General features: G+C 39.8%; 1 protein-coding gene across 6 annotated transcripts in view; it reads left to right on the top strand.

Annotated features, from left to right (window-relative positions):
- Positions 1–26,863, top strand: part of LOC114570955 (mediator complex subunit 13L) — a 79,763-nt gene that overhangs the window by 12,000 nt on the left and 40,900 nt on the right. For all 6 annotated transcript variants that reach the window (XM_028601627.1, XM_028601626.1, XM_028601623.1 and 3 more), the window contains exon 2: positions 11,147–11,384. In XM_028601627.1, coding sequence (XP_028457428.1) covers positions 11,255–11,384 — 130 coding nt within the window. In that variant the 5' untranslated portion in view covers positions 11,147–11,254. The remainder of the gene's footprint in view (positions 1–11,146; positions 11,385–26,863) is intronic.

Raw genomic sequence — 26,863 nt, 5'->3', positions numbered from 1 at the left:
GGGGGTCAGAGAGGTACTGTGGGGCCAGGGCGTGGGATTTGTAGGTGAGAAGATTTATATGTGATGCGGGACTTAATTGGGAGCCAGTGAAGGTGGATGAGGGTTGGGGTGATGTGCTGCCAGGTCTTGGTGTGGGTGAGGACCCTGGCGGCATATTGACTGTCTTTAGTCATTTCAACCTTTTTAAATAGAAATTTGTTTCAGGAATTTCATAGGAATCCAAATAAGAGAGCTCACTGCACTGTAATCAAGAAAATTAGGCCTACATTATTGACACTTTTTTCTCTTACTTGTTAAGAAAATACGATTTTTAGAACTCAATTATAGACAAAATCACTTGGTAAGGTTTGAGACTTTTGCAACGTGTGCAGTATGTACAGAAACGTTACTGGGAATTATAGCTGATAATAAATGTAGTGCAGTAAATAGTGCAATATTCTCCTCTAATATATAGTGGAGTCGTAGTATTGTTTTAAGCAGCATAACATGGAAATACTCAAGTAAAGTACAAATGCATTAGAAGAATTGTGCTTTAATACTGAAATAAGTTATTTTCCACCACTGATGAATTTAGATGTTCTATCTCATGTAGCGAGACACATTTCCCACCAAATGGTGGTGTTTCTCCCCTATGGATTAACACCACTTTCCTCCAAACTATTACATTTAGGATGTGTGTTGCTACACTGCCTCTGGTCTAAACCCAAAGTCTGAGGCCTGTTGTCTGATTGGTAGATACATTCCAGAAACAGATACAACTTGTTTTCGATAATGATGATGATGCTGCTCTCTGTGCCGTCACACAATCTGTTTGCAATCTCTTCAGCTGACTGCAGACACCTTGACAAAGAGAATTTCTTTAAAGGGAGATACTGCCCTGCTTGTTACTGGGCAAATATTTCCTGCAAGCCAGACAGCTTTGCCAATATCATGGTTGGCTGGGATTCAATTGCAGTTAAAGCACACTTAGGTTAAAGGGTGTCTTTTAGAGCTGCAACACAAGGGGAGACAGAAAACATTAATTTTGGCTGCTGTGTTGTTGCAAATCCTAATTATCATGTGTCCATGTTCCATTGAGAGATTATCTGCGACCAATCAGATGGGTACTTGATGAGAACAAACACATTATGTGCAGACTGCTGATTTACAGCCGTTTGTGGTGCATTGATTCTCCCTGTGCTGCCAAACAGAGATCTCTCTCATCTTGAATTAGGCAGACACCCATGATTTTTCAGATGCTAATGAAAATTTGTACAGCTCAATTTCAGTCCTGGCTTGCCTCACCGAATAAATGGACGTCGTAGTATAGTGAGACACAAAGGGTTTTATAGAGTATTTACCAGGCATGGTGTTGGCAAAGATATGAACATGCTATGGTATCATTGTGTGTGTGTGTGTGTGTGTGTGTGTGTGTGTGTGTGTGTGTGTGTGTGTGTGTACTTCTAGTGTTAAAGCTCTGATTGGCTGCCACTCCCACTTAGTAAGCAAACAACAGATTACAGACATTAGCCAGGTGAGTTGCAGGTTGAAACCTGTTCAGGTGTGACCTATGGTGAAGTTAATGGCTTGGCCCTCTCACACACACATGCATGCACGCACGCAGAAACAGGTATTGTGCTGCTTTCCAGTTTTTCTCCTTTTTATATTTTGTTTATCTGGTGTGTAATGAAACAAGGAGAAGTCATGCTGATGTATACAACCCTGTCATTTTATCTGAAGTGGCATCCCTGTGGAAAAAATCAATGCAGGAAATTACAAGCCAAATTAGATATTTTCCATTTGCCCAATTTACGGAACAATCAGACTATTAACTACTTGTAGGCATTTCAGAAGCCTCCATGCAGTGCTAATTGTTCAAACTGTACTGCGTCAAATTCTGGTAATCCCAGGACTTTCCTGAAGCATGTATGATGTGCTGGATAATATCTTCAGCCAAATTTGAGTGTATGAATTCCAGCTGTAAGGGAAAAAATGGAGTTGGAATGTAGCTGTGCTCAGGAGAGACAACATACAGAGTTGTGCAGTACAGTCCTTTGTGATTTTTAGAGTAAAGAAAGAGACCACTGAAGTGCTTGAAATATTTTATTTTCACTGTAACCCTGGAGACAGAAATCTCAAAAATGTAGTACCTTGCTGAATTCTTATAGATGTTGTATGTTGCCTAGCAACTCTTTACATTTTTTTTTATTTTGTTTCTCAGTTTTGTGTCTTTTGTCTGTGTCTTGCGCTCATTTTTTCCTCCCTGTGGCTTGTCACAGTTAATTAAGTTAAGCCAGAGACACTAGTAAAGCAGAAACTGGTTTATTTATTTGCACATTAATAATTTAGGCTAAGCAGGGCCACTGCTTTAGCCTGTCCCATAACGCTTTAAAAGCAGCCTGACTCTGCAGCTTTGTGTTGTTTTATTTGCCAAATGGCTGGGGATCTTGTCAGCCGTTTGAGATGCTGCAGTGTACTGTACACAATGTCTGGCTGTCCTTATTGGTCTTCTGCTACTGTCGCCTCCTGCCTCCCGCCTCTCTTTGTGTCAGGTGAGAAGTCATGGCTTGATGGAGGCTTTCTGCAGCATGATTGGCAGGTCTATCCGTCACTCAGCCCAGGGGACTCTCGCTGCTCTAATTAGGTCGCTTGGCTTGCTCACCTCCCAGGGCTGGATGCTACAGCAGAACACATATCAAATGACGGTCCCTTGTTTTGTAGGGACTTGTAAAGGTGGCAGCAGAAGGCAGAGGAAAGGCATCTGTTTAGTGTCTGCAGCCCCAGAGGCCTTCTTTCTACACCTGTTTGGTGCTTTTGTGTTGCTCTCGCTCCCTCACAAGTGCAGTAATGTGCATCGCTCTTCATTTGTGGTGTAAAATGCCAGAGGGGAGCACGACACCTTGTGGGTTAATTTGATTTCAGTGGGTTAATTGATGAAGGGGGAGTTGTTGCCTGTTCTGATTCCTGCCACTGCCTCTTCTAACTGTTGACTTCTCACTGCTGACTTAGCAGCACAGCCACCCCATCCTTCATTGTCTTTGTTCATATTTGTTTTTTTTGTACTTGATGTTTTATTAATCTGCTTCAACGTGCCAGCACTAAATTGTGTAATTAAACTTGTAATACTTAAGATTTCACTCCTGGTTGATGGTGTCTGTTGTCTGCTTTTCCATAATGCCATGAGCACCACCATCGGATTTCATGCCACGAATGCTGCAAGTAGTTTGCCACACAACAGAAGAGAGTTGGTCTTTTTTATTTAGAACTGATCTGCTGTTAAAAAAAAAATGAGTCCTTTTTTTTTTTTTTTATTGATGCATTTTTAGCGAACGATTGCAGTCAGCCAAAACCTGGGTGACAAATACATTTCATGTCCTGTGACTGCTTCACAATAAAAGCTGCCCTGTGTTTCGTTGAATGCTTTTTTAAATTTTTTATGCAAACATACAGAACAGAAACAGAGAAATACAAACTAAACAAGAACAAAAACCCTCACCCACCCTCTGCGGTCTCAAGGAAAAACAAACAAAAACAACAACCAATAAACCAACAGAAATCGCACCTTGCATAGTCACTCTCCTCTAGTTCTTGTGATGCTGAGGCCTGGTATTTGTGCTGCTGCACTTTCCCATAGGTTGATAGCTTTGTTAATCCTTGCTGTAGAGAGCTCAAGCATAACTATGTCCAGAAAGTATGCCAACCACAGATTTGGTGAATGCTTTTTAATTGTGAACTAGCAGAATGAACAGTAAACAGTAATGCAGTTTTACATATATGTATTTGTATATGTTTTGTTTTCTGTGCATAAGTAGGCAATTTGAATCGAGCACGGAAATGGCAGACTCCAAGAACAATGATCATTTCTATATAGAGAGATAATTCAGAATGTAAATACATTGGTCAAAAATGCAGACTATGAATAGAATCACAAACAGGGTTCGATTTCAAGAAATCCTTAACAATTATAACTATAAACCAAGGTGTTTCTGCTGAAACTTCAAATAAGTTGTATTGGGTCAATTCTCTCTGTCTGTTAGAAATAATTAAATTATACCCTGTTCTTTGACATTGAATAAAAGAGAGATAGATAGTGTTGCATGTGTCTGATAAAGACTGCGAGTCATCACAAACGATCTGAACACACCCCAAATATTGGCAGCTTGTCAAGTGTCTAAACTGATTTGACGTTGATGAGAAAGCTACGCCACTCTGACAGAATAAGTGTTTCACTTGTGCCAGAGTAGGTAAAACTGCTGATACAAGCTGTCTCTCAATTGCATTAAAGTGCCTCCTTTGTCAGACTATCAGACTGTGAGGCTCTTACACCGTTGTGAGATTCCTAAAGAAGTGGCGTCTCTCATATGCTTTCTGTCAGCTCTGATAGAGCACAATGCACTTGAAAATGTCCACATCAGCTGCAGTTCTGATAGAAAAGTATCCTTAATAAAGCTCAAAGATCTGCATATTACCAGGCTAAATATAGTTTTTTTATTAACTTTTAACATTTGTATGTATTTCTCGTTAAATTAGCTTCACATATATACTGATGTATTATTAAAAATCATTTGTCATGAAAGTGAAAGTGCTCTACAAGTACAGAGTTGTGTTTAAACATGCTGTCAGTACACGCCTTCCTCTGTCCCAGGCAGCTGCAAAGCCATGTCTGTGTGGAAAAAGTCCAACACAAACATACATTCAGCTGCATGTTGGGAAGTTTAAGTGGTCCGTTCAAAAGGTCCCACAAGTTTTTTGAGAAAGAACAGGAGGAGCAAAAATATTTTCAGTCTGCAGAAGCATTCCTGTAAAGTGCATGTCAAGTGTGTTTTCCTCTCAGCGCTGCTATCTAAGTAGCGGTTTCCTCTGCATTGTAAAGCTCCTGTGCTTCAAACTATGCAGTATATATCGTATGAATGTGTCTGTTAGACCTGCAGTATGACAAACCTTTTGATTCTCTTTTCTGTTGAAGTCATATGGTTTATCCAGTACTTTCTGTTTGAGCAATGTATGCCAAAGATTAAAGTTCTGACTTCCATATTTTCCTTTGATTACTAGCACATGTCTGGTGCACTGAAGATGACCTCTGGTTGGAATACAGATTAGGTTTTTCCGAGTCGAGGCTCAGTTCACCTTATATATATACAGGAAATTGTTTTTAACTCTCTGGTTTTAAGATTAGGTTCCTATTCAAAATCAATGTTCAAAGAATACAAAAGCATGTAAAGTAATAGAGAATCCATTTAACTGCCAAAAACGGAAAAAGGGGATTTGAATAGAATAGACAGAGCACACTCTTCCATCTCCTCTGTGCTAACGTAAAAAATATTCAGGAAACATAAGGTTGGCTGTTATCTTTTCTCTGTTTACTAGACAAAAAGACATTAAGAGAGGAATAGCACAAAGGCGAGAGAGAGAGCGTGAGATACTCCTGGCTGTATTCAATAGGTATCCATGTGACAGTGAGAGAGTGCTGAGAGATGAGAGGGAGAGTGGAGACAAGAAAGATAATAGAGGTGAGAGTGAGGTCAAAGCTTTGGTCCGTCTTAGCAATGGGAGGAAAACTTCTTGTTTTTGGTCCCGCACTCAATCAGAAATTGAACCAACCAACAGAAGTGGAGTGCTTGCTTTATTGACAGTAGAACAAAATCCACCGTCTTTTTCCTTGAACTTTTTGCCTTTTTATCCTTGTGGTAGTTTTTAATAGAGACGGAGACTGCTGCCTGGAATAATCGTTGAGTTGCTCTTTCGCGCTTTGGATGGCGAGGAATTTGCTACTTTGGGTACATATTTGCTTTGCTCTTTTCCTGCTATCTTAACAAACATACATACAGAGTCCCTGTTTCACCGAACACATACTGTAAGCATCAGCACCGCTCATGACACAAAAGGACATTTCTGTCAAGTATGTTCTTTTGCTGATTAATGAGAGTAAAATACAAATTGGCCTAGAAAACATTTTTGGAATTTTGCTGCATTAATCCACCTAAAACACTACTTATCGGCCAGTGCATGGTACAATTTATCATGTGATTGGTGGACTTGGACTATCTATATAATCTAAGTTTAAAGTCTGCACTTTTTTACCCTGATTATTTTATGACTAACAATGAAAGAACTATTGCAAAAATGATTAACGGTTGTTTTTATTTGCATGACAGGATTTTACTCACATTGATTTGTCACCAAAGTTGCAGAGATAATAGCTTGACACGCTTGACATGTTACAAGTGATAATTTATTCATACAAATAGAAGAATTAGCTGTTTTTAGCACTGGTATTACTGCGATCCATACATGTGGATGCATTTGTGCACATACAGGACAGGAACACCCACTAAAATACACAAAGATCTTAGCTATCATCACCGACAAATAACTGGACATTACCCGGAAAATGTCTGCCTTCTGATGCATATCAGTGTCTTTGAGTACTTCTGTTCTGCACATTGTGTGTGTGTGTGTGTGTGGGTGTGGGTGTGTGTGTGGGCATGTGTTTGGGTCTGCCTAGGAGCATGTGACTGCAGCCCTGTTCCTCTTCCTGCAACGGTGCCACAGCTTATTCTCCACAGGGGTTCAGCAGGGTGTTAGGTTAGTGCTTTACACATCCAACAAATACAGAGAACCTCTGTTTGAAAGCAGCCTTTGGCCAATTGGCGCAATATTCCACCTGGAAATACAACTTGTTAAGCCACATTTCTGCACTAGAAAGTGAGCACATTTTGCCTTAAAGCCCCCCTCCACTGTCAATAAATTATTCTAGTTCTCTTACAAATGACTAGAGCTGGGTGATAAATTGATTTTATCAATTAACTCGAATGTGTAGTTAACGTTGATTTGTAAATCGATTTTCTCCTTAACGTCCGCCAACACTCCCCTCTGGGCTCCTGTAGCTCCAAACGGCTTCAGCCCTCCCCCTGCGCGTTTGCCATAGAGATACACAAACAACATGGCAGCAACAGGGACTAACATTAATTATTTTAATATATATATATATACAAAATAACTAGTCGTTTCATTACTTACTTATCCATAATCTCCGCCGAAATGACCGGCAGCTTGCGGTGCTCTGTCCCCGGCTGAGAGTCACCTATTATCGGATAACTGAACCACCAGCTACCGCTGACCTGAAGGGGCACCATGCTGGGCACCAGAGCCGGTCAACACATCTACTAAATGCCGCTGATACAACGAGCTGTGACGGAGGTCTGTAGCAGCTTAAACAACTAGCAATCACCGCTCTGTAGCACGGAGCTCCTCTTCAACGTTTAGTTTTGACCGCTAGTTACTACGAAGGAGCTTGCTACAGGTATGCTACATTTAAGAGACCATGGCATGTTAATGTACGTTACTCAGCAACAGGTGAAAATAGGGGCAAGGTTGCGCAATAACGTTAAAATGATTTGAACTTTTAGCGAATAACAAGAAGTGAATTACCTGTAGGCTATGTGTGAGAACAGCTTTATCTCACGCATCCTTTATGTTGTTGTTGAATATAGCCCCATGTGTGCGTGTGTGTGTGTATGAGTCAAAACAAAATAAAGTTAAAACTTGTTTTGAACAATTTCTTCGTCATCTGCAGATTGATTTTAAGTAGGGGGAGAAAAAAATCAATTTAAATCGGATTTTGTTTTTTTTAATCGGGATTTATTTTTTTGGCCATATCGCCCAGCCCTACAAATGACCGAGTGGATGTGATGAATCAAATCTCTTTACTTCATGTGGCATGGAGAGAAGACTCAAACGTGGTATTAATCTGAAGTCCCTTAAGAGTGCCTTGCCTTATATATCCTTTAGGTAAACAAAAAACGCAGTTGCTGACATCATGACAAGGTTGATTCACTCATCATTTATCCACCACCTTAGCCCTTCCTCAGTACAATGGCCCTTTAATTTTAACCCTCTGGGGTCTGAGGGTATTTTTAGACACACATGAATTTGACTCTCAGTTGACTGTCAGCTGACTTTCATCTGACAACCTCACAACTGTTTTAAGTTGCATAGAATCATAGGGCTTCATCAAGATACATTGATTACTAAATCTAAAATGTTCATTTCCCACACCACTCAAGAATGAGTCGTGGTAATTGTTACTGCACTTAAATGTTTGACCATCACTGTGCAGAATTATGTATATGCAGTTTGGGGTTTGGGGCCGGCCATCCTTCCTAAAGTAACAACTATAGGGTGGAGTGCTATGAAATTGTGTACAGATAGTCATGGTCCTCAGAGGAGGAATCCTACTGACTTTTGTTGATGCCCTGACTTTTTTCTCGAGCACATTTGTGGCTTTGAGTGAAATGTCTCGACATTTAATGGATGGATTGCCATGAAATTCATTTTACATTCATGTTACCCTCAGGATAGTTTCACATTGCCAGACCTTCCTCCACAGTGTTGCGGAGGAGGGTCTGGCTATTCCACAAAGCATTCCGGGATGGGAGAAAAACGTCCTCTGGTTTATTAGCATTTCTTTAAACCAATCACAATTGTCTTGGGTGGCGCTAAGCCCCGGACACAATGACGGTGCCTCTGCAAAATAGCCAAGGAACTTGTTTTGGTGGAACATGTACGTTCAAAAGTTGTTTTAGTCGTGCAACAGAAAACTCAGATTGGACAGATAGTCTAGCAATCCTCATAAATCCACCAGAGTTTAAAATGCTAACACAAAGGAAGAGTAAGGTGTGGGACATCTGTCTTAAAAAGAGGGACATCTGGCGGAATTTCCGGCGGCACCTTAACAATCCTGGAAGTGGAACGTCGTTGATATCGACTTTCCTCAGGATAAATTGTAATAACTCTGTTGATCTCTTAATTTTTCATCTAGCAGCATCATCAGGTCAAAATTTGATTTTGTAAAACAATGACATTCCCATCAGCCACAGCTGTACTGTGTTTATTGCTAATTAGCAAACGTGTTAAACTAAAATGGTGAACCTTTTAAACATTATACCTGCTATACAGCAGCATGTTAGCATTGTCATTGTGAGCATGTTAGTATTTAGCTCCCTGTGCCTGAGTACAGCCTCACTGCTGGTGTGGCTGTAGACTTGTTACAATTTTCTTGGAAGAACCCTATCAGACTCAAATTAGTATTCCAAGCAGTATTTTTATATGTCGAAAAACATGTCTGGAGGGGATCTTTAACAATCAATTCACCAGAGAGCATGTGTTGCCTTATAAAACCAACAACTGGTATGCCTTTATTGTGAATTTTTTCTTTTTTGACATTTCACTTCTCCTCACCTCCCCGTCTCTGCTCCTGATTCAGTAGCAGCAGACAGCTGTCTCAAACAGCGGAGGAACTTTTGACATTGACTTGGAGTGACGAGGTAGTGCAAGCAGATGTCTTCCTCTTTGCTTTGGGAGAAACAGCATCCTTGACCTTGTCATGGCTAATTTTAGGGCTTGGCTTATCACAGCGCCAATGTTTATATCTCCTATTACACACACTGTCATTACAGGAGGGACATGCTTGTAATTATGGGTGCATACTGCAGTCAGGATGTTCCTGGGGGGTCACGTGCATACCTCTGTGTACACTCAAATATAAGATGCTGCGGTGTATGTTTTTAGTACATGCACAGGCTTCCTTAAAAGCATGGTTTTGTCTGGAGTTTTGATTCAGACACAACCCCTGCGACCCTTGCTTACACACACTGAAAAGACACACAAGCTTCCTTGGTCCCTCTCTTTACGGTTATCAAAGCTGTGGAGCCTCCTTTTCTTCATTCACTCAAAGACACTGCATGCTTTAATTTTTTTGCGCTGCTCTTTTCCACCTGTCTCTGTGTTAAAATGGGTCAGTATTTTTTCCTCTCTCAGCTGGTCTTGGATGTCTTGGCTTCCTAGCCAGTGTGCCAAACACGATCCTCATAGCTGGGTGAACACAGGAGAGTAGGGTAGCACGACAACACACCAAGAGATTTTCCCCCCTCTGACTGCCAAATCTCTGTCCTGTTCAACAATGCCTTTTGTGCACTCGACTCATCCATGCAGAAACGCAAATGCAAGGACACAAACTAACACGGAAAAGAGTTTGCCAAAGCACACATGAGCATCACAGGCTCCCTGTCGGTTGTATATTTTTGCTTGTTTGCATATGTATGCTCTTTTACAAAATGTAAAATGATGGAGGTAGAAGTTAGGCTCTTTCACTGGCTCATCACTAAATGTAGCATGGTAGAGAGCCTCCACGCCCAAGTCTGCAATAGGCAACATAAACACCTATCACCCCATTAGATTAAATGGAGAAGATGTCAGTTATTGGGCCGGGCTCCAACCATTGCACCTGCTACTATTTCCTCTTCTCATGTCTCTCTCACTCTCTGTAGCTCCCTCCTATATTTCAATGCTGGCTCTCCTGTAGTTAATTCCCTGCATTTCACTCAAGGCAATCCTTTATGTCTCGCCGTCACTCTCCACCTCTTCTCTCCACAATATCCTATCTTGACAGCATCAACAGCAGCAAGTCGAGGTCTCTAGATAAGGTTATAAGAACACAACAGGGAGACATTAAATGTGCTAAAACATTTGCGCAACAGGATCATAGCTGTGTAACCAGGAAGCCAGTAACAATGTAACATAATTGGGCAGAGTCTGTGCAATTATTGATTGAAACAACTTGTCTGATGCTCTTTTATATGAAAGAAATCAATGTACACTAAAGTACAATACTTAAAGGTTAACACAACACTAACGAGGCTTCTATAACATTATGGATTCATGCATAATGGTTGTTTCATTCCATCTACAAGATATGAGATAAATGTTAGAAAGTGAGATAAAAACATGCTTCTTGAATAAAAATAGATATACAATTCCATATAACAGTTATGGTTGTAACTAATGATTATTTTCAGTATCAGTTAATCATTTAATTGTTTGGTCCATAAAATGTCACAACATAGAGAAAAAATGCCTGTCACTTTTTCCCAATGCCCAAATATTAGTTCAGTTCAATTTACCATGATATAAAACAGAGAAAAGCAGCACACATATTTGGTGTTTTTGCTTGAAAAATAACTGAAGTGATTAATGGTTATCAAAATGATTGCGGATTAAGTTTTCTGTTGGTTGACTTATCAACAAATCAGCTAATTGTTTCAGCTTTTACATTACATATAACAGTGTTTGGACTGAAAACTAATCACTACCCTCTCTCCTCCTGCAGGCGGAGTTAACGGGTATTAAATGGCGTTGCTACAGCTTTCGCGGCAGCGGAGAGTACGGGCCGGTGATCTCGGCCCCGGCCCAGGACGACCCGGTTCTGCGCAGCTTCATGCGCAGTGTGCAAGCCAACCTTCTGTGTGTATGGCGACGCAAAATCAAACCGGACGCCAAGGAGCTGTGGATCTTCTGGTGGGGTGAAGAGCCCAACCTCTCGGATGTCATTCATCATGAGCTGGAAGGTGAGAAAGAGAATGAAAGAGCTTCTCTCTTCTATCCATCTCAATCATTTTTCCATCACATCACTCTTCACTTAAGCTTCCGTTTATGCTCTGAAAGTTAGGTTAGAGGCTTGTAGAGACTGTTTAATTTTATGTTTGCTTTTGATTAGGTTGCACTTGATTATAGACTGAAGAGTGATTACGTCGTGGTTTTAGCGGATTGTATGTAAAATGGACTGAGAAATAGTGAAATATGTGTTGTGTGTAGATGTACAACTGAGATGTAGGAGTGGCAAATAAATGTTAGTTTTATGGTATAGCATAACGCCTGTATGTTATACAGGCGCTATATTGTCTGACATAGAGCAGGGTTCTGTATTATGTAAATTCAATCTGTTTAGTCTGCTGCAGAATCAAGTTGCGTGCTGTTTGTTTAAGATATTTAGGGTGCATTGATCTCATCCTATATTTGAGCTTCATATAGCACATATCTGAAATGTTTGCTTTGCAACTCAAGTGTTTATATGCGGCTTCAGGACTATCACTATGATGAAGCACACAGCAATTGAGGAGATTTTTCTCGCCAGTATTTAGTGTGTGTGTGTGTGTGTGTGTGTGAACGTGTGTAGTGAAAATTACACTGAGATATCTTACTTGAGAGAGTGCTACTGTCAGCAATATTGTCCCTATTTATAGAAACATTTTCATTATCTCCCTGAGCACGTGTGTAGAAGTCTAACATATCGACTGAGCCTCTGGAAGACAGGGAAAGGAGGAAACAGGAGAGGGATTATATTGGGTTTGGTTTAGCAGAACAACAGTCAGGAGGAAAAAAAAGCAGGAATATTGGATGGAGAGGTTAAAGCGATAGTGAGGATTTCAGCCCTCAGTTACCTATAAAAGCTGACTTGATGTGAAAAGGCCTCACAGGCACTGCAGCAGACATTTGACAGATGTTCTTACTGCTGTTGGGGAGAGCCTGTTACTCAGATTGCACAAGCATGCGTAATAGAGACACTGTGTAGCTATGTCTCCAATCTTCTAATAGCAAATAGTCCAACTCTGATATGATATGGCCTTTTTGATCATTTAATTTTGCTCACTGAGCAATCAAAAAAATCACAAATTGTCAATGTGGTGAGTACAGATTGGCAGGAATTTGGCATCCAGAGCAAAATATTATTACAAGAAGCCACATAACAAGTATGTAGCAGTGTGAAATTTTAGCATTACCTCACCAATTTGCAAGCTGTTAGTTGGCGCCCAAACTTGTAAATTATGACTCCCTTTGAGTAGCACATTGAGGTTAATAAGGTTAATTATAATTATGGCCTATTTAATTACATTTTACAGCTATTGATTACTGCGGATAGAATGTGTCACTAGTCTGAGGATTTTGTCGCTTTTTGTTTATATATCTATGCAGACCATGGAGATGTATTCTGCTATAGAGTGCTAATTTGATATTTGTCTTCAAGTCTCAATTTAATTTATTTACACAGAAAAAATCAAAGTCAAGTCATCATTTTTTGGGAGGATTAGAGTTTAAAAGAATTAAGTGTGAATGCTCTGACTTTAGGCCCAGCTACATTTTGTCTTGTCATGTTGGGATCTCTTATGTGTCACATTAAGGGCTGCAACTAATGACTATTTTTACAATTTGCCAGTCACTTAATTGATGAACCGATGAAGCGGTTTATGAAATATCAGAAAACTGTGAAAAAAAAAAATCTAAATCTTGTTAGTTTAAGTTGATCATCAGATTGTTTTGTCAGATCAACAGTTCAAAACCAAAAAATATTCAATTTACTTTAATGTTAAGACAATGAAAGGCAGCACATTCTCTATTGGGAAGCGAGGAGCATTTCACATTTTTGTTTAAAAAATGACTTAAACAAAAAATCAATTCTTAAAACGACATATTGACAGTCCAGCTATTACCACTAAGTTAACATCATACATGTGGGTGCTATGAAGAGCCTATGCTAGTGTAAAGTGACTCTTGAGGCGGATTACTAACACACACACGCACACACACACACACACACACATGCACATGCACATGCTGCATACAGTTATGATAATAAGACTTCTTTACTTCTCTTGTAACATCTCTCATCCCTATTTAGCATTGAAAATAGCACTTGGGGTGTGAAAAAGAGTTGATAATTGTTAATGAAAGTGAAGCTGGATTTCCTCCAAATTAGAATCAGTTGTAACACAAGGAATATCAGTGTTTTACCGAGTCTAAAAAGCTACGCACCTGAATTTTCTATTCACTGTGGAAATGTTTTCTGTGTAGATTTCTCGCCCTCATGTCGCCTTGACCTCTTCCTCTCTTCTCTTTAACCTGTGTTAGTCTGGTCTTCGTGTGATTTCTCCCTTGCTGTCTGTTCATTGCTCTGCATGTTCTCTGGCTGACAGCTTGTTACATGAAAAAAAATCTATTGATGTGAGCTAACCTTAGATGCTGTTTACTGTATAAAAGCAGATATGCAATATTAGAGCTGAAATCTTCAGTTTGAATGCAGTGTTTGTATAATGTGGGAAATTGTTTATACGTCACAAAATATGCAATTATTTTTCTACTATTGCGACAAATTGTTCAGTTCAAGTGGTATTATGATATTTCAGATTCTCTTGGGAATTTTGCTCTTGCGCAGTCCTGATATGTTCATATGTGGGGACTGCAGTAGGGATAAATGTACTCAAGTACATTACTAACTTGAGTAAATGTAACTGACCTTGACTTGAATATTTCCATTTTATTAACTTTATACTACGAAATATTGTACTTTTTACTCCACTACATTTATTTAACAGCTATAGTTACTTTTCAGATTAAGATTGTATTTAAAGACGCATGATAATCTTACAAAATACAATACACAGTTCATCGACCAAAAAGCTGTGTCATGCGGCTTCAGGTCACATTTTATATGTCATTGAGTTAACAACTCAACCAAAGAATCAGTTCCCCTTTAAACTTCTCACATGGTTTTAATTAAATACTTGTTTGATTTGAAATGCAGGAGTTTTACTTGTAGTAGAGTTTTTACACTGTGGTATTGGTACTTTTACTCAAGTACAGGGTCTGAGTACTTCTCCTACCACTGGTTGCTCTTCGGTTTTGGTTCCAAGTTTACAATGGGAAGTTACATTCACATTCAAAACGTCTGTTAAATACAGCAGTAGACTCACTACAGTGGGAGTATTGAGTTTCACTTTCACCTCCTTTTCTTTAAAACAAAAAGTCAACCGTCACAGTCTGCCCCAATCTTGGTCCCATTCTGCAAGATATAGAATCTAACAATCCTTTGCTTTTCAGTGTTGTCTGTTGATCAAATTAAACCGAGAAGCCAGTTGTAACAAATGAACTACTGTTATTGCTAAATAAAAGAAATAGGCATGTTTTTATTCTTACTCATCCATTCAGAAATGCTAATTTACACACATTTGACTGAACAGCTAAAGCTGTCGCCTCCTCAGGCACATTCAGTGAGAATACTCAGCAGGTTAATTATGTTTAAAGTCATATAGAAAATATTAAAACAGTGTAAATTGGCATGTTTTAAATTAGCTGGCTAGATGGCTGAGTGTTTGCCAGAAGAGCAGTGAACGGGTGAATTAGAAGAGGATGTTGCCTAACATCCCTTACACAACAATAAGAGAAAAAAAAGACATTACAATTTTATAGTCAAGCCCAGCTTAAAAAAAGAACAGCTTTAATTGCAATTTCTGATAACCATAACACACATTAAAAGTGGCAAAAGTGTTGGACTAAAAAAATACCCCAGCTCAGAAAAGTCACCTCATTAAACAGTTGTTCATGTTTTTTCAAGTAAATGAATGTAGAATAATACAACCTCATTATATTTACACTACATTCATTAGTTTTCAGTATAGCTGCCGCAAGCTATTAGACATATATAAATAATATAAACTGTGTTGTAACCTGGAAACTGTGAGGGGTCTAGTATTTACACACAGAGGCTGCTCTAACAGGTGGGATTAGTGGTAAATTTAGTTCAGCTGGCAGAGAGAGGGTGCAGAGAGAGATGTTAGGTTGATTTAGAAATGATAGAAGTCGAGAGGACAAATGGAACACACAGAATAAAGCCTTCACAGCCAAAAATGTTGATATCAATTCCCCTAAAAATATGAATGTGTAAGCCATTATTTATAAATGATACATTTGAAATGCTCTCCCTGTGTAAGTGTGTGTATAGCTAGGTGCGTGTTAGGTGGATGGAAGGGGGGGGAATGACATATGGAATATTTATTTTCATTTATATCAAAATTTATATTTGTATCGGTTTTTATAAATGTTTTATGTATGTGCACTTTGACCACCCAAATATCCCTTTTTTGGGATAATAAAGTTTACCTTGAAATCGTCACACGTAAGTAGCATAATAATTTACATTTTAGTTGTACTTAAAGCTTTAAAAATGGTCAGAAGTTTATCTTGCTCTGTAACTGAGAACTTTGATTGTCATTGTTGTGTCATTGTTTCTTCAAGAATATTGATGAAGTGCACTGGCCCTGACATTACCTCTAACATTCTAGGGCACTTATTGAACCAGTCAACCAAAGTGTTGGGCAACCACCTTTAAGAACATTCCCAGCAGAGTGCTGTGAGTGAAAACTGTCTTTCAAATTTGTAGATATTATTTAAATCCGCTCCAATTAAGGCTATGCCGTTAAGCAGCTTGGTAGACACTACAGCTATCGGTGCTGCTGGAAAATAAAAACGAGATGGAGTGCTATATTTTGTTGGTTATTAGTAATGCAAACGGAGCAATTGTTGGAAAAGAAGATAAGTGCTTTGCCTATTTATATTTGCTATAGCTTGGCCGCTGCTAGCCTCTACTACAAACCTACTCCTTATAGAGGCAAAGACCTCTCCTGCTCTGGATGCTAACTACCTACTTTTCAATGGTATCAAGAGGCCCATTCATCTTTGGCTGACTCCCCTGAGTTAATTTGATTTCAAATAAGGATCACAAACAATGCTGCAAGAAGACTAAATAAACTAAATCAAATCTAATACAAAATCTTGTGATTGCTGTTGCTGTCGTGATGAAGAAGCCATGAATCCTATAGTGTGACTAGAACTGTTCTAGTCTAAATAAATCATGCCTTTGAGATCATGCCAGCGGTACGAGCAGCTATGATCTAGAGTTACCACTCTCCTCCTCTCTCACTGTACTCCAGCACTCTTTGATATTGTCATTTGTTTAATGAGGTTTTGAACATCAAGTCCAACACACCGTGGCTTGCTTTTCTTAAAATCAGATGGTTTTGGCCTGTGTTTGGGGGTTAAGTAGGAAACAGGATTAATGTGTTGAATCAATAGAGTTGTCAGCATGTTGCCAGCATGAGTCATACATATGAATGCACACACACAAGCATGTATGCAGGGTGTCATGCACATACACACTCACAGTACGTAAACACACAATGGTTAAAGTATGACTGAACATACGATCTGGACTTGTGATTATCCAGCATAAGCGTCACATGCTCTGTGGCTTTGGAACTACTAACATTGACAATTGTATTTACTGTATGTAATTATTGACAGAATTGGCTATACTGATACCACAACTCATAAGTGTCATTTATCACGTTTCTATAATGACTATCATGTACGAAAGAGCTAAATTATTAATTGGCTTCTCGAAGTAGGTCTGTAGGCCTTTATTTTGATATTTTGACTTGTCATTGCGGGAAAACCCCCAGGTGTAATAGCATTAATTATGGCTCTGTTCTATGGAAATGTCAGAGTAAGCCATGACAGTGAGCCACTATATTTTATACCAGAGTTTGGCACTGATACACATAAATGGAATGCAGTCATCATTCATTTTAGTAGTTCCATCTGTGCCTTTCCTGTTATGACGTGTCAAAATATCTTCTATGAAAAAAAGACAAATCAAAATGGTTTAAAGGGCTAGTCATTAGGTTTTAAATGAAATCAAGCGTGTAAACAGATGCTTTAGGTCAGTGTGGCATGTGTGTGTGAAGGCGATGGAGCATGGACCTGTAAAGAGCTGCTGCAGACAGCAGTGTTGGTTAAAATATGGGTGTTTCTGATATGAGAAGATGAATGACTAAAACGTGTCTGAGCCGTGTCCAGTATAAACAAGCTTCAGTCACAGCTGGCTGTAGGCAGACACAGTCAGTGGCCACATCACACCGACCAAAGATGGGCATGATAGCTCACTTAGCCTTTGAGGTACAGATATAATGTATTGCCTTTTTAAACAAAATAGTGTGGTGTACACATGTGGCCAACATTTAGGTTTGTTTGTAGTCTCATGTAATCAGTTGTACCAAATGGAAATTTGATGACAAAGCTGTAGCATTTAAATACCAGATCAGACAACTTACAGAGCCTGAAATTAGGAATGTTAATTCAAAAAAGTCCTAAAGCCTCGGCGTTATCTGATTTGGAAAGTACCAAAAAAGCCTAGTAGGATGTGCTGGTTAAAGATGCATGAAGGTGTCAAATGGGATTTCTGGGGGTAAAAATGAGGGTACTCAGTTTTTATTAAGACCTTTCTTTTATTAAAAAACAACAACAAAATAAATGTAGTTTTACTGATTGTTAATTGAGAGAGTAAAGTAAGTGTCTGTGTCTTGTTATATCATAAAGTAGACAAAACTATGATGCAAGAGGACATAAAGTCAGTTTTAAACAGATATACTCTTATCTATTAGTTTAGTCTAAGGTTGTAATAAGTTAGCTGGCCTTATAAATGGAGTGTCCATTGATAAAATCTATCTTAACACCTAGGATCACTTGCATATCTTGGAAAATAATATTACAGGAAACTCCAGGATTATTTTTTTATAACTACCTTGATTTTCTCATGACTTGCTTTGTGGTATCCAGTGAATATTAACTCTTTGACATGTAAGTGTAATCTGTTGTATAGGAGGGGCACAGTCAATCACCATTAAATGTAACTCCATTATTAGTTTGTAAAAATAAGCAGCACGCTTAAAAACACTTGCTTTAATATGAATTTAGAATTATAAGTGAATGATAATCACTTTTCCAAAAAGCTGTAGGAAAGCTGTAGGAAACAATGAATTTCCTTTATTACCTTTTATCCTTTATTATGCTTCTTTTGTTTATTTCCAAATAATCGAACTTAGACTGCAGAGAGGAGCTCTGTTTTCAGTGCTCATCGCCTCCACTGTAGTTCCCCAGGGTTCACTCCTGGGCCTCTGCTTCTTCTCTTTCTAGACTGTAGTCTTTGGCTCCAGCTTCACATCACATAGCTTTTTCCTGCTGCTCTGAGACCAGCAACACTCTACCTTTTACCTTCAATGTTTTGACAGCTGGGAGTATGACACATGGGGACTGGTAAAGATTCATCTCAGCCGAGCAGTGTTCATCTGTTCTTGCCTCCCTGACATCTCCAGTCGGATGCTTGTCCACTACCTTAAGCTCAACCTTGACAAGACTGTGCTGCTGTTTTTCTTTGGCAAAACCTGTGCAAGACCTCCCTGTCAATACTGACAACACTGCAGTGACTTAGATAACAAACTGCTGTGTGAGCCTCACATCAACACAATCTGAACCTAACACATCTCCCAAATGAGACTACCACAACCACATTACAGAATTCTTCTTCAGTCCCTGTATCTCGCTCATGCAGGTGCAGCCAGAATTGTCCTTAGTGTCTCCTATCACATTGCTCCTGCTATACATACTGACTTTACAAACAAAACTTGTACTGTACTTTCAGGTCATGACCTAGACTTCTGTCCATGCTCTCTGTTCTGGTACAATTGTCCAATTATTTATCCCTCTCCCTGCAGTGGCCTTGCTGTCTCCTTTCTTTCCTGTGGAGGAATGACTTTCCCACCTGAGTTAGATGAGCATGAGGCATTACCTCATCTCCATCACAACTTCAAAACCTATATCTAAGCCATATCTCAGTTGCTATTCATTCACTTTATTACATGATGGCCTAGTTTTAATAAAACTATTACCATTGCTTTGTCCAGTCCTTTCAGGATTTCTGGAGATTCATATATTATCTAAATCAAAGGTGTATTGAGTGTCAAAGGTTCTAATATGCTGTTGTGGTGGTTATATGCTTAATTTAATTATTGTTTTCCATTCACAGACAACACAAATGTGTTTAAAAAAAATCCTCAAACAAAGCTTTCATTAAATATGCAGATGCCCTTTATCGTTCTCAGTAATAAGTGTTACATGTGCTGTGCAGGCACTGAACCCTGCAGCCCTTACAGTGGGCTGGTGACTTATGAATTTTAAATGATTCTGCTGTTGCACTCATCACAAATTACTCTGAATGAAAAGCATCAGCCAGATCACAAATAATGGAAATGTCAGTTTTGTTTATCAGCCCACAAATATGCTCAACTCACAATGAGACAAGAGTACTATAATAGGATTGAGTATTTTATTTGCAGAGGAGTGTGTGTGTAGCTTTATCTAGTTAGGGTTTTCTACAGCGGTAAAACTAAGGGCTGATGACTTTGATAACACCATAGGCGGTGCTCCTGTGTGCCACCAAAACAGCATGTGGTAAAGGTGAATGCAGGGGCACGAGGAAGAGTTAGATGGCCATTCACTGAACATGTAGCAGGTGTTAGCGTTATTTCTCTATGCTGTATGATCAGAATAATTTAATCTGAGGTTGCTGAAACATTAATTTTATGCATCCCAATCAGACCCATGTCACATTAAATATATGTGTTGCCTTCAAATTGTGGCTCCCATTAGACATATCTACTTGTTTTTTATTACCAAGAGTGAGCCTTCCACCATCCTGAGTTTTCCTTTTCTTTCTTGAAACTGTAGTAAAGCTGAGAGGAATACAAAGTAGGGGAAATCCAGCAGAAAAAGATTGTGACTAGAATCAATCCTAGCTGGGGGTGAATGTTGTTCCAGAGATGGGAAATTATGTGCATACTTAATTCAAAAATGATCTTAAAAAAACTACTAACTATAGCACAGGGATGCAAGGCAGTAGAGAGATAATCTAACACAATTTATCATTTTACATTTGCAGAACTGACCAACAAATCAATTACCTGTAAAGCACTTTTTTGTCATTGTCTTACTTTAAAATGAATTCCAGCATCATTCAGCATATTTCTGCTGTCATTACAGCTACCAGTCAAAATGAGAGCAGGCGAGATTGAACTGAATTAAAAACCTGGGTCGTGCATACCCATTATCAGCTCAGTGGTTGGCTGGTGCAACAAAGATATGTGACCAACAAGTGGATTAGAGCAGCAATGCTTATGAGAAAATAATCAGAGATAATGGAATTAACAGAACAGAGAGAGGGAGTGAATTGGACATGACTTCAGGCAATGGGTTTAAACCAAAAGAAAAGTCTCTGCCAAATATGTAGAGGAGCATCTCAGTCGCTCTGTCTTCTGTGTTCGAAAGCTGCAGCTGGGTGCTTTGCCCTTCATAAACAGAGCTGGTTGCCATATTTTGTGGAGCTGGAGGGGTTTGTGGAGTGTGTATGTACACACCATGACAGGCTTCTATGTGTGTGGGTTGACTGTGACTGTTATCTTTCCTTGTGTGTGTCTGTAATTGGCCAAGGTGTGTGTGTGTGTGTGTGTGTGTGGTTGTGTGTGTGTGTGTGTGTGCATGCGTGTGCGCGCTGGCAGAGGTCACAAGGTAATTGTCCTGTGAAAAAACGGTTGCCAAATGCGTGTGTGTGTAGCAGAGCACAGGAAGGAGGGCTAACCTCTGCCTCCATCTGTCCACGTCTGGCTGTGAACTCATAATCTGGCCTGTGGAGACAAACCCTCTTCACCACTTGCCACCTGCTTCAGAAATACAGGTTAGATCGAGGTTATTACTGTTATGGATCCGGTGCTAGGATTCTCGGCTAGTAATGTGCCGTACATAATTTCCTCTTTATTTTAGGGACTCTTTTGTAATTTAAAACGGCATCAAAAAAAAGAAGTTTTTTTTACATTTGCATTTTACACTTTTAGCGCATGTTGCTTAAAGTTGTCATTGTGGGCACTGTGTACAGTAACAGAATGAAGGAGGAGCATTTTATGTATATTTATTGAGAAAGTGTTGGTGTTGGATTTGTTCTAATAATGTGCACCCTGGCACTGCTTACCTGTCTAAAGGGTTGGACAGTGACAGCCACTTAGAAAGGCATCAGCCAGGGTGTTTGTGCTTGTTACTTTTCAAAAGCATTTCACAAGAATAAAGATACAGTTTACCTTCAGTTCGAACTGCACCAGATAAAGAGAGTATTTAATTCAGGATAGGTATTTAAACATGTACACCCTCTACAATTAAAGCATTAAAAAGTCTGTCTCATTATAGGAGTTGTTTGACATTTTGGAAAATACACTTAACTGACGTGTACACACGATTTACAGGGGGTTAAGTGCTAAACTATTTATTGTCTCCGCTGGTTGCCTGGCAATCTAACAGTGATGACAAAACTCCAGGAAAATACTGCACCCTGCCAAGAAATTGTGCGGCACAAAACCCCCTGACATTTTTTTTTTACTTGCAGATATAACCAGAAATAACTGGAGCCAGACCAGTAAAGCAACTGATATTCGTTAATTCTAGATATATTGGTAACGCTGTACATGTTTTTCGATAAGTAACACGAAATTGAAGCACAGAAATGCCACGCTAGCTTTAGGAGTCCTTTAGAAACCGTGTCACCGTTACATAGTTTGGTGACCAGAGAGCACTGACAACTGTAAAATCTTGGTCACAATTGGTTGAAAATAACAAATCTTTTGTGATCTGTTGTTAATGTTAAGTGTTTATGTAAAAACACAACACCATCGACCAATATATTGTTGTCAGATTTTTTAAAACTTCCAAATATCTATCAGATCAGAACAGTTGTAGCCTGGTTGTCACCAGAACCTACTCATCTGTAACTGAGAGTGGGTCTGGGAAAGGTTCATTGACAATTCATTTCCAGAGGGGCGTCACCAACGGACGCCACTCAAATGCCTCTGGGCGCATTGGATAGTCATTCAACCAATCAGAGCAACGATCCGGGTTACGCTTTTCACATCCACTAAAAAAAGTGTGATTTTGGTTTTTGGTGTCATCCCTCCAAACCCTACTTTCTCCTTGCAGGTGTTGCATATTGCAAACTTGTTATCTTCTGCACACGCGCTGAAGAATTCCCAAACAGCTGACATGTTGCAGGTTAATTCACGACGTTCCCGACATGTGGGAGAATAGCGCGGACACGCGCTTCACACCGCGAGCGGGTACGCGCCACACATGGCGGAAAAGTTTAGAGAAAGGAAAAAGAGACTGTGCTGTGTGCGTGCGTCTTTGAGAATTGTAAGTCGTATATCTTATGGTGTCAGTTAATTGTAGAGTTGACCGGCATGAAATCGGCATATGTCACACTGACCTGCAGTTCGCTGAGCACGTGAAGCACGGCTTCGGTAGCCGTCATGTTGAATGTAAACAAAAATCTGCTCACCGTCGCTGCGCTATCGTCGTCACGTAAAGCCCGCCTCAGCGGTTGTGATTGGTGTAAAGCCTGCCTCAGCAGTTGTGATTGGTGCCTCACTTTTGTGAACATTGGAAATGGGTTTGAATGGGCTCTTTGCCAGACTGACTGGCAGAGCAAATCTCAAATTTGCCGGAAGTTCGTCAGGGTTTACCCAGGCTAGAACAGTTGGGCTATAGATATAAAATGTTAATCGGTGAGCTTTAATGGTGCTGGTAGGAGAATTTACCTTTGGACAGAGCCAGGTTGGATGTTTCACTCTGTTTCTAGTCTTCATGCTAAGCTAAGCTAACTGTCTACTGGCTGTATTTTATGAGAGTGGTATTGATTTTCTCATTTAGGCTAACCTTTCATCAAGAAAGCGAATAAACATGTGTTCCAAAATGTCAAACTATTCCCCTAATGTACTGTTTTTTTGAATTTCTTTTTTACTTTTCTAGTGCAGATTTTCTGAGCAAGTAATTTATAGCAAGCCCCTCATACCGGGACAGATATTTGCACCTATCAACCTAATAGCACTATTATATCCAGTGCAGTACTGCCACAATCTTCTACTTATAGCCCTCCTTGAGTCATTGACGGATTAAGTGTTTTGCTGAAGTGCATCTCAGCAGCGGTTGTTAAGTGAATGGAGACCGGTGTCCATTTCACCTCCCTGATTACCGCAGCAAGGATTCAAACTGGTGATCCTAAAGTGCCGACTCTTTTTCTGCGAGCTGTAACCAACTGATGGTGACAGTGAGCAGCTGTTTACTGTGAAATCTAACCTTTAGGGTTAAACTGGTGCTGACACATTCTTAGCCATCATAACATGTAAAATGTTTAGATCTGGGAAGTAGTTGGTGAGTTATGATGTGTTTATGATCTCTTGTCTCGCACCTTTACTTCAATTTATAATTTCCCCTCCTTCTTTTTCATCTGTCTCCACCCCACCTACCCAGCCATTGTTACCGATAACATCATAGTTATACCATACAATGGCAAATTAACAAGTGAAGAAGAGAATCCAGTAAGATTGTCACAGGCGATGTTCCAAGAGCTTTACAGCTTTGCTCCCCCTGCTTAGCATTGTGCCAGTGTGATCCCTGCATGCACCGCACACATGAGGGGTGTGCAGACACGCTGAACCAATCCTCCCAAGACGCATGTTGAATACTGTCAGACAGAACAGGTGCCAGTGAGCAGACAGGGAAGTGCGTTTCTGACCTGATAATGTGGGTGAAAGTAGTCATTTCTTTCCACACAGGTTTTGTTCTGAAGTCTTTTGAGGTTATGAGTTGTAGTCATAAAGCGGTGAATAGGAATTGGAATAAAGATGTTAAAGATTAACGAGACAAGGACCACACAGGTTGATTATGGTGAAATAAAACAGGCAGGAAGTGAATAAAAAGAGTGAATGAAAGTGAAAGACACCTCTGTGAATGTGGATAGGTATTTTTCATGGGGTCGTCTCAAAGAGAAGTATTTGTCGTTGAGAACAGCAACCTGATAGTAAATAATTGTATAGAGTGTAAAGCACATATGCATCACCACTGGCCTTTTCCATAGATGCAGTAATATGATTTTACTGCGTGTTGCACTGAAATGTATCGCTGGATGAAAGAGAAATAATACACACCTCAGGTTGAAACTTTACTGAATCAGCTGAACCTTAATGATACTTTTCAAATAGAGAAATGTTGGACGAGCTTCTAATAACCTGATTTGAAAAAAAAATCCAGCCTGATCTAAAATAACTCCCAAGCCCAATTTTTCTGTGTCAACAAGTTTTACTTGGCATTCATTCTTTCTTCTGACGCTCGCCTCTTCCAGCCCTCTCTCCATCCTCCCCCTCCTCCTGCTACTTCTCTTTTCAGGCTTTGTTGTGCTTTATTTTTTCTCTCCTCCCTTGTTTTTGGGGTTGCTCTCTGTGATGTAAGGGTGGCAAATGTCTGTGAGCACGCTCAGTTCCTTGGCAAATAAAAGGTGGGGGTGTACGGTTGCCAATCAAGGCCTACTCCTTCTCTTTATTCCTGCAGGGTTTGTCTTAGGAACAGCTCTCAGAAGCAGAGGGAATGAATAATTAGCCTCCCAGTTTTTCCTTGAATCGGGAACTAGGTCGCCCGGCTGACACGTCTCAATAGGGAACAACCATGCTGAAAAAGGGAGACCTATGGCGGTTATAAGAGCCCCATAAAGGAATGCTGCTTCACCTACTGAGAGGGACACAGAGTCAGAGAGGCAGAGAGAAGACACAAGTGTTTGACTTTTTTTTCCTGTCTGGCTTTAGCTGGTGAAAAAGTGAGTCACATGTGGAAAGCGGCAATTCCGTAATAGCAAAGAAAAAGAAAACATGAGCAAGAAAAAAGAGGGGAGGAGGGGCGGGAAGAAGAAGGAGGGGATAGGACAAGGGAGAGATACTTGTAGTGAGAGAGAGAAAGGGTGAAAGGGAGGGGAGTGTGCATATGACGGGAATTCATGCTTCAAAAAGAAGAAGAAAAAAGTGGTTTGTTTGGACGGAGAGAAGAACATCTGTGATTTCTCTTTGGGAAGTTAATAGTTGGTTTGTTGTTCTGCACGGTTCCGGTAACTTATTTGCCATCCTGCCAGCAAAAAACAATGCACTTACAGTATTTAAAAAATTGGTCACTTCACACTTCTGGTTCACATTGACTTCTCCTGGACAGACAGGGGCAGATATACATGTAGAGAGGAGGGAAAGTGAGCTAGGAACCAAGGAATGAAGGAAGCAGACTGAGAGCTAAGGAAAGATTGCCTCAGTCATGTTTACTTGTCTTTAAATTTGGGAGGCAAGGACAGAGAATCTCTGATTTCTTTCCCGCCTCCTCTTCTTCTCTCCACCCCTTGTGGGTTGTCAGGGCGTGGTGGCCTGTGACCTCCTGACCCTGCACCGTGTGTGTGTGTGTGTGTGTGTGTGTGTGTGTGTGTGTGTGTGTGTGTGTGTGTGTGTGAGAGAGAGAGAGAGAGATGAGTTGGTAGGGGTGAAGTTTCCCAGCTGCACCGAGGATGGGATGGGGGTGTACGTTTTTTCCTTTGCAAGCTTTCAGTTTTGAAAGAAAAGCCACAAACTGAAAGAATGAGAGCTTTGTGTTGTGTGTGTGTCTTAGAGAGACGATGGAGATAGAGATGGACGGACTAAAAGAGCAACGGAGAGAGAGAGTAGGAGTGTAGATGCAGTAGACAGAGAAAGAAGATAAGTCGTGAGGGAATTAGGAAGTGAAGGGAATCCTTGTAAGTGTTGTGAAAATAGCGAAAATGTTAAGGGGTGGGGCAAACTGTGTCAAGGAGGGTGGAGGGAAGAACGGGGCACAGAGAGTATGACATTTCTATTTTAGTCTTCAAGAAGATGAACAATCTAGTGCTTATATACCACACAGGTTTATAGGAATGCCTTAAAACAAACAGAGTCTTTATGTATTTTTCTTCTGTAGTTTACCTCTGCTGCTGTGTTTCATGTTTAACTTAGAAAGGAGAATTAATTTTTCTTAATCTTTTCTGGGTTGATTAAGAACCACGATAAAGAAAAATGTGCTTCTCACAGTCTGACTGATATGTCTGCACGCATTGAAGATTAATGTTTAAAATACTGTATAGATCGTGGGCCAATATTAATGTTGCCTCAGGTTATACACGTCTATTTCATATTTACATAACAAGTTCAAGTACATTATATTTATTTATGTGATTTTTGCCCACAGTAATCTGTGCAATAAATATATATAGTTTATATGGGAAAATATGTCTGCTATACCACTATTAGGGTTTTTTGTGGTGTTTTTGTCATAATTAAGGATCTAAGAACAGCAGGTGTCATACTGCATGTCGTAGAGATTGTATAGCATTAGTTAAGTATGCAGTATTTTTTGATTATAGCAGTTAAAAACATCTAAAACAAAAGAATACTTTAAGCTGAACGACAAGGACATGTTTTTGTTCATATAGATAGATAAGAATTGCACTTCCTAAGAAGTAATA

This window comes from Perca flavescens, chromosome 16, assembly GCF_004354835.1.
Source record: "Perca flavescens isolate YP-PL-M2 chromosome 16, PFLA_1.0, whole genome shotgun sequence".
Lineage (NCBI taxonomy): Eukaryota > Metazoa > Chordata > Actinopteri > Perciformes > Percidae > Perca > Perca flavescens.
This window is presented reverse-complemented; position numbering and strand designations above follow the sequence as displayed.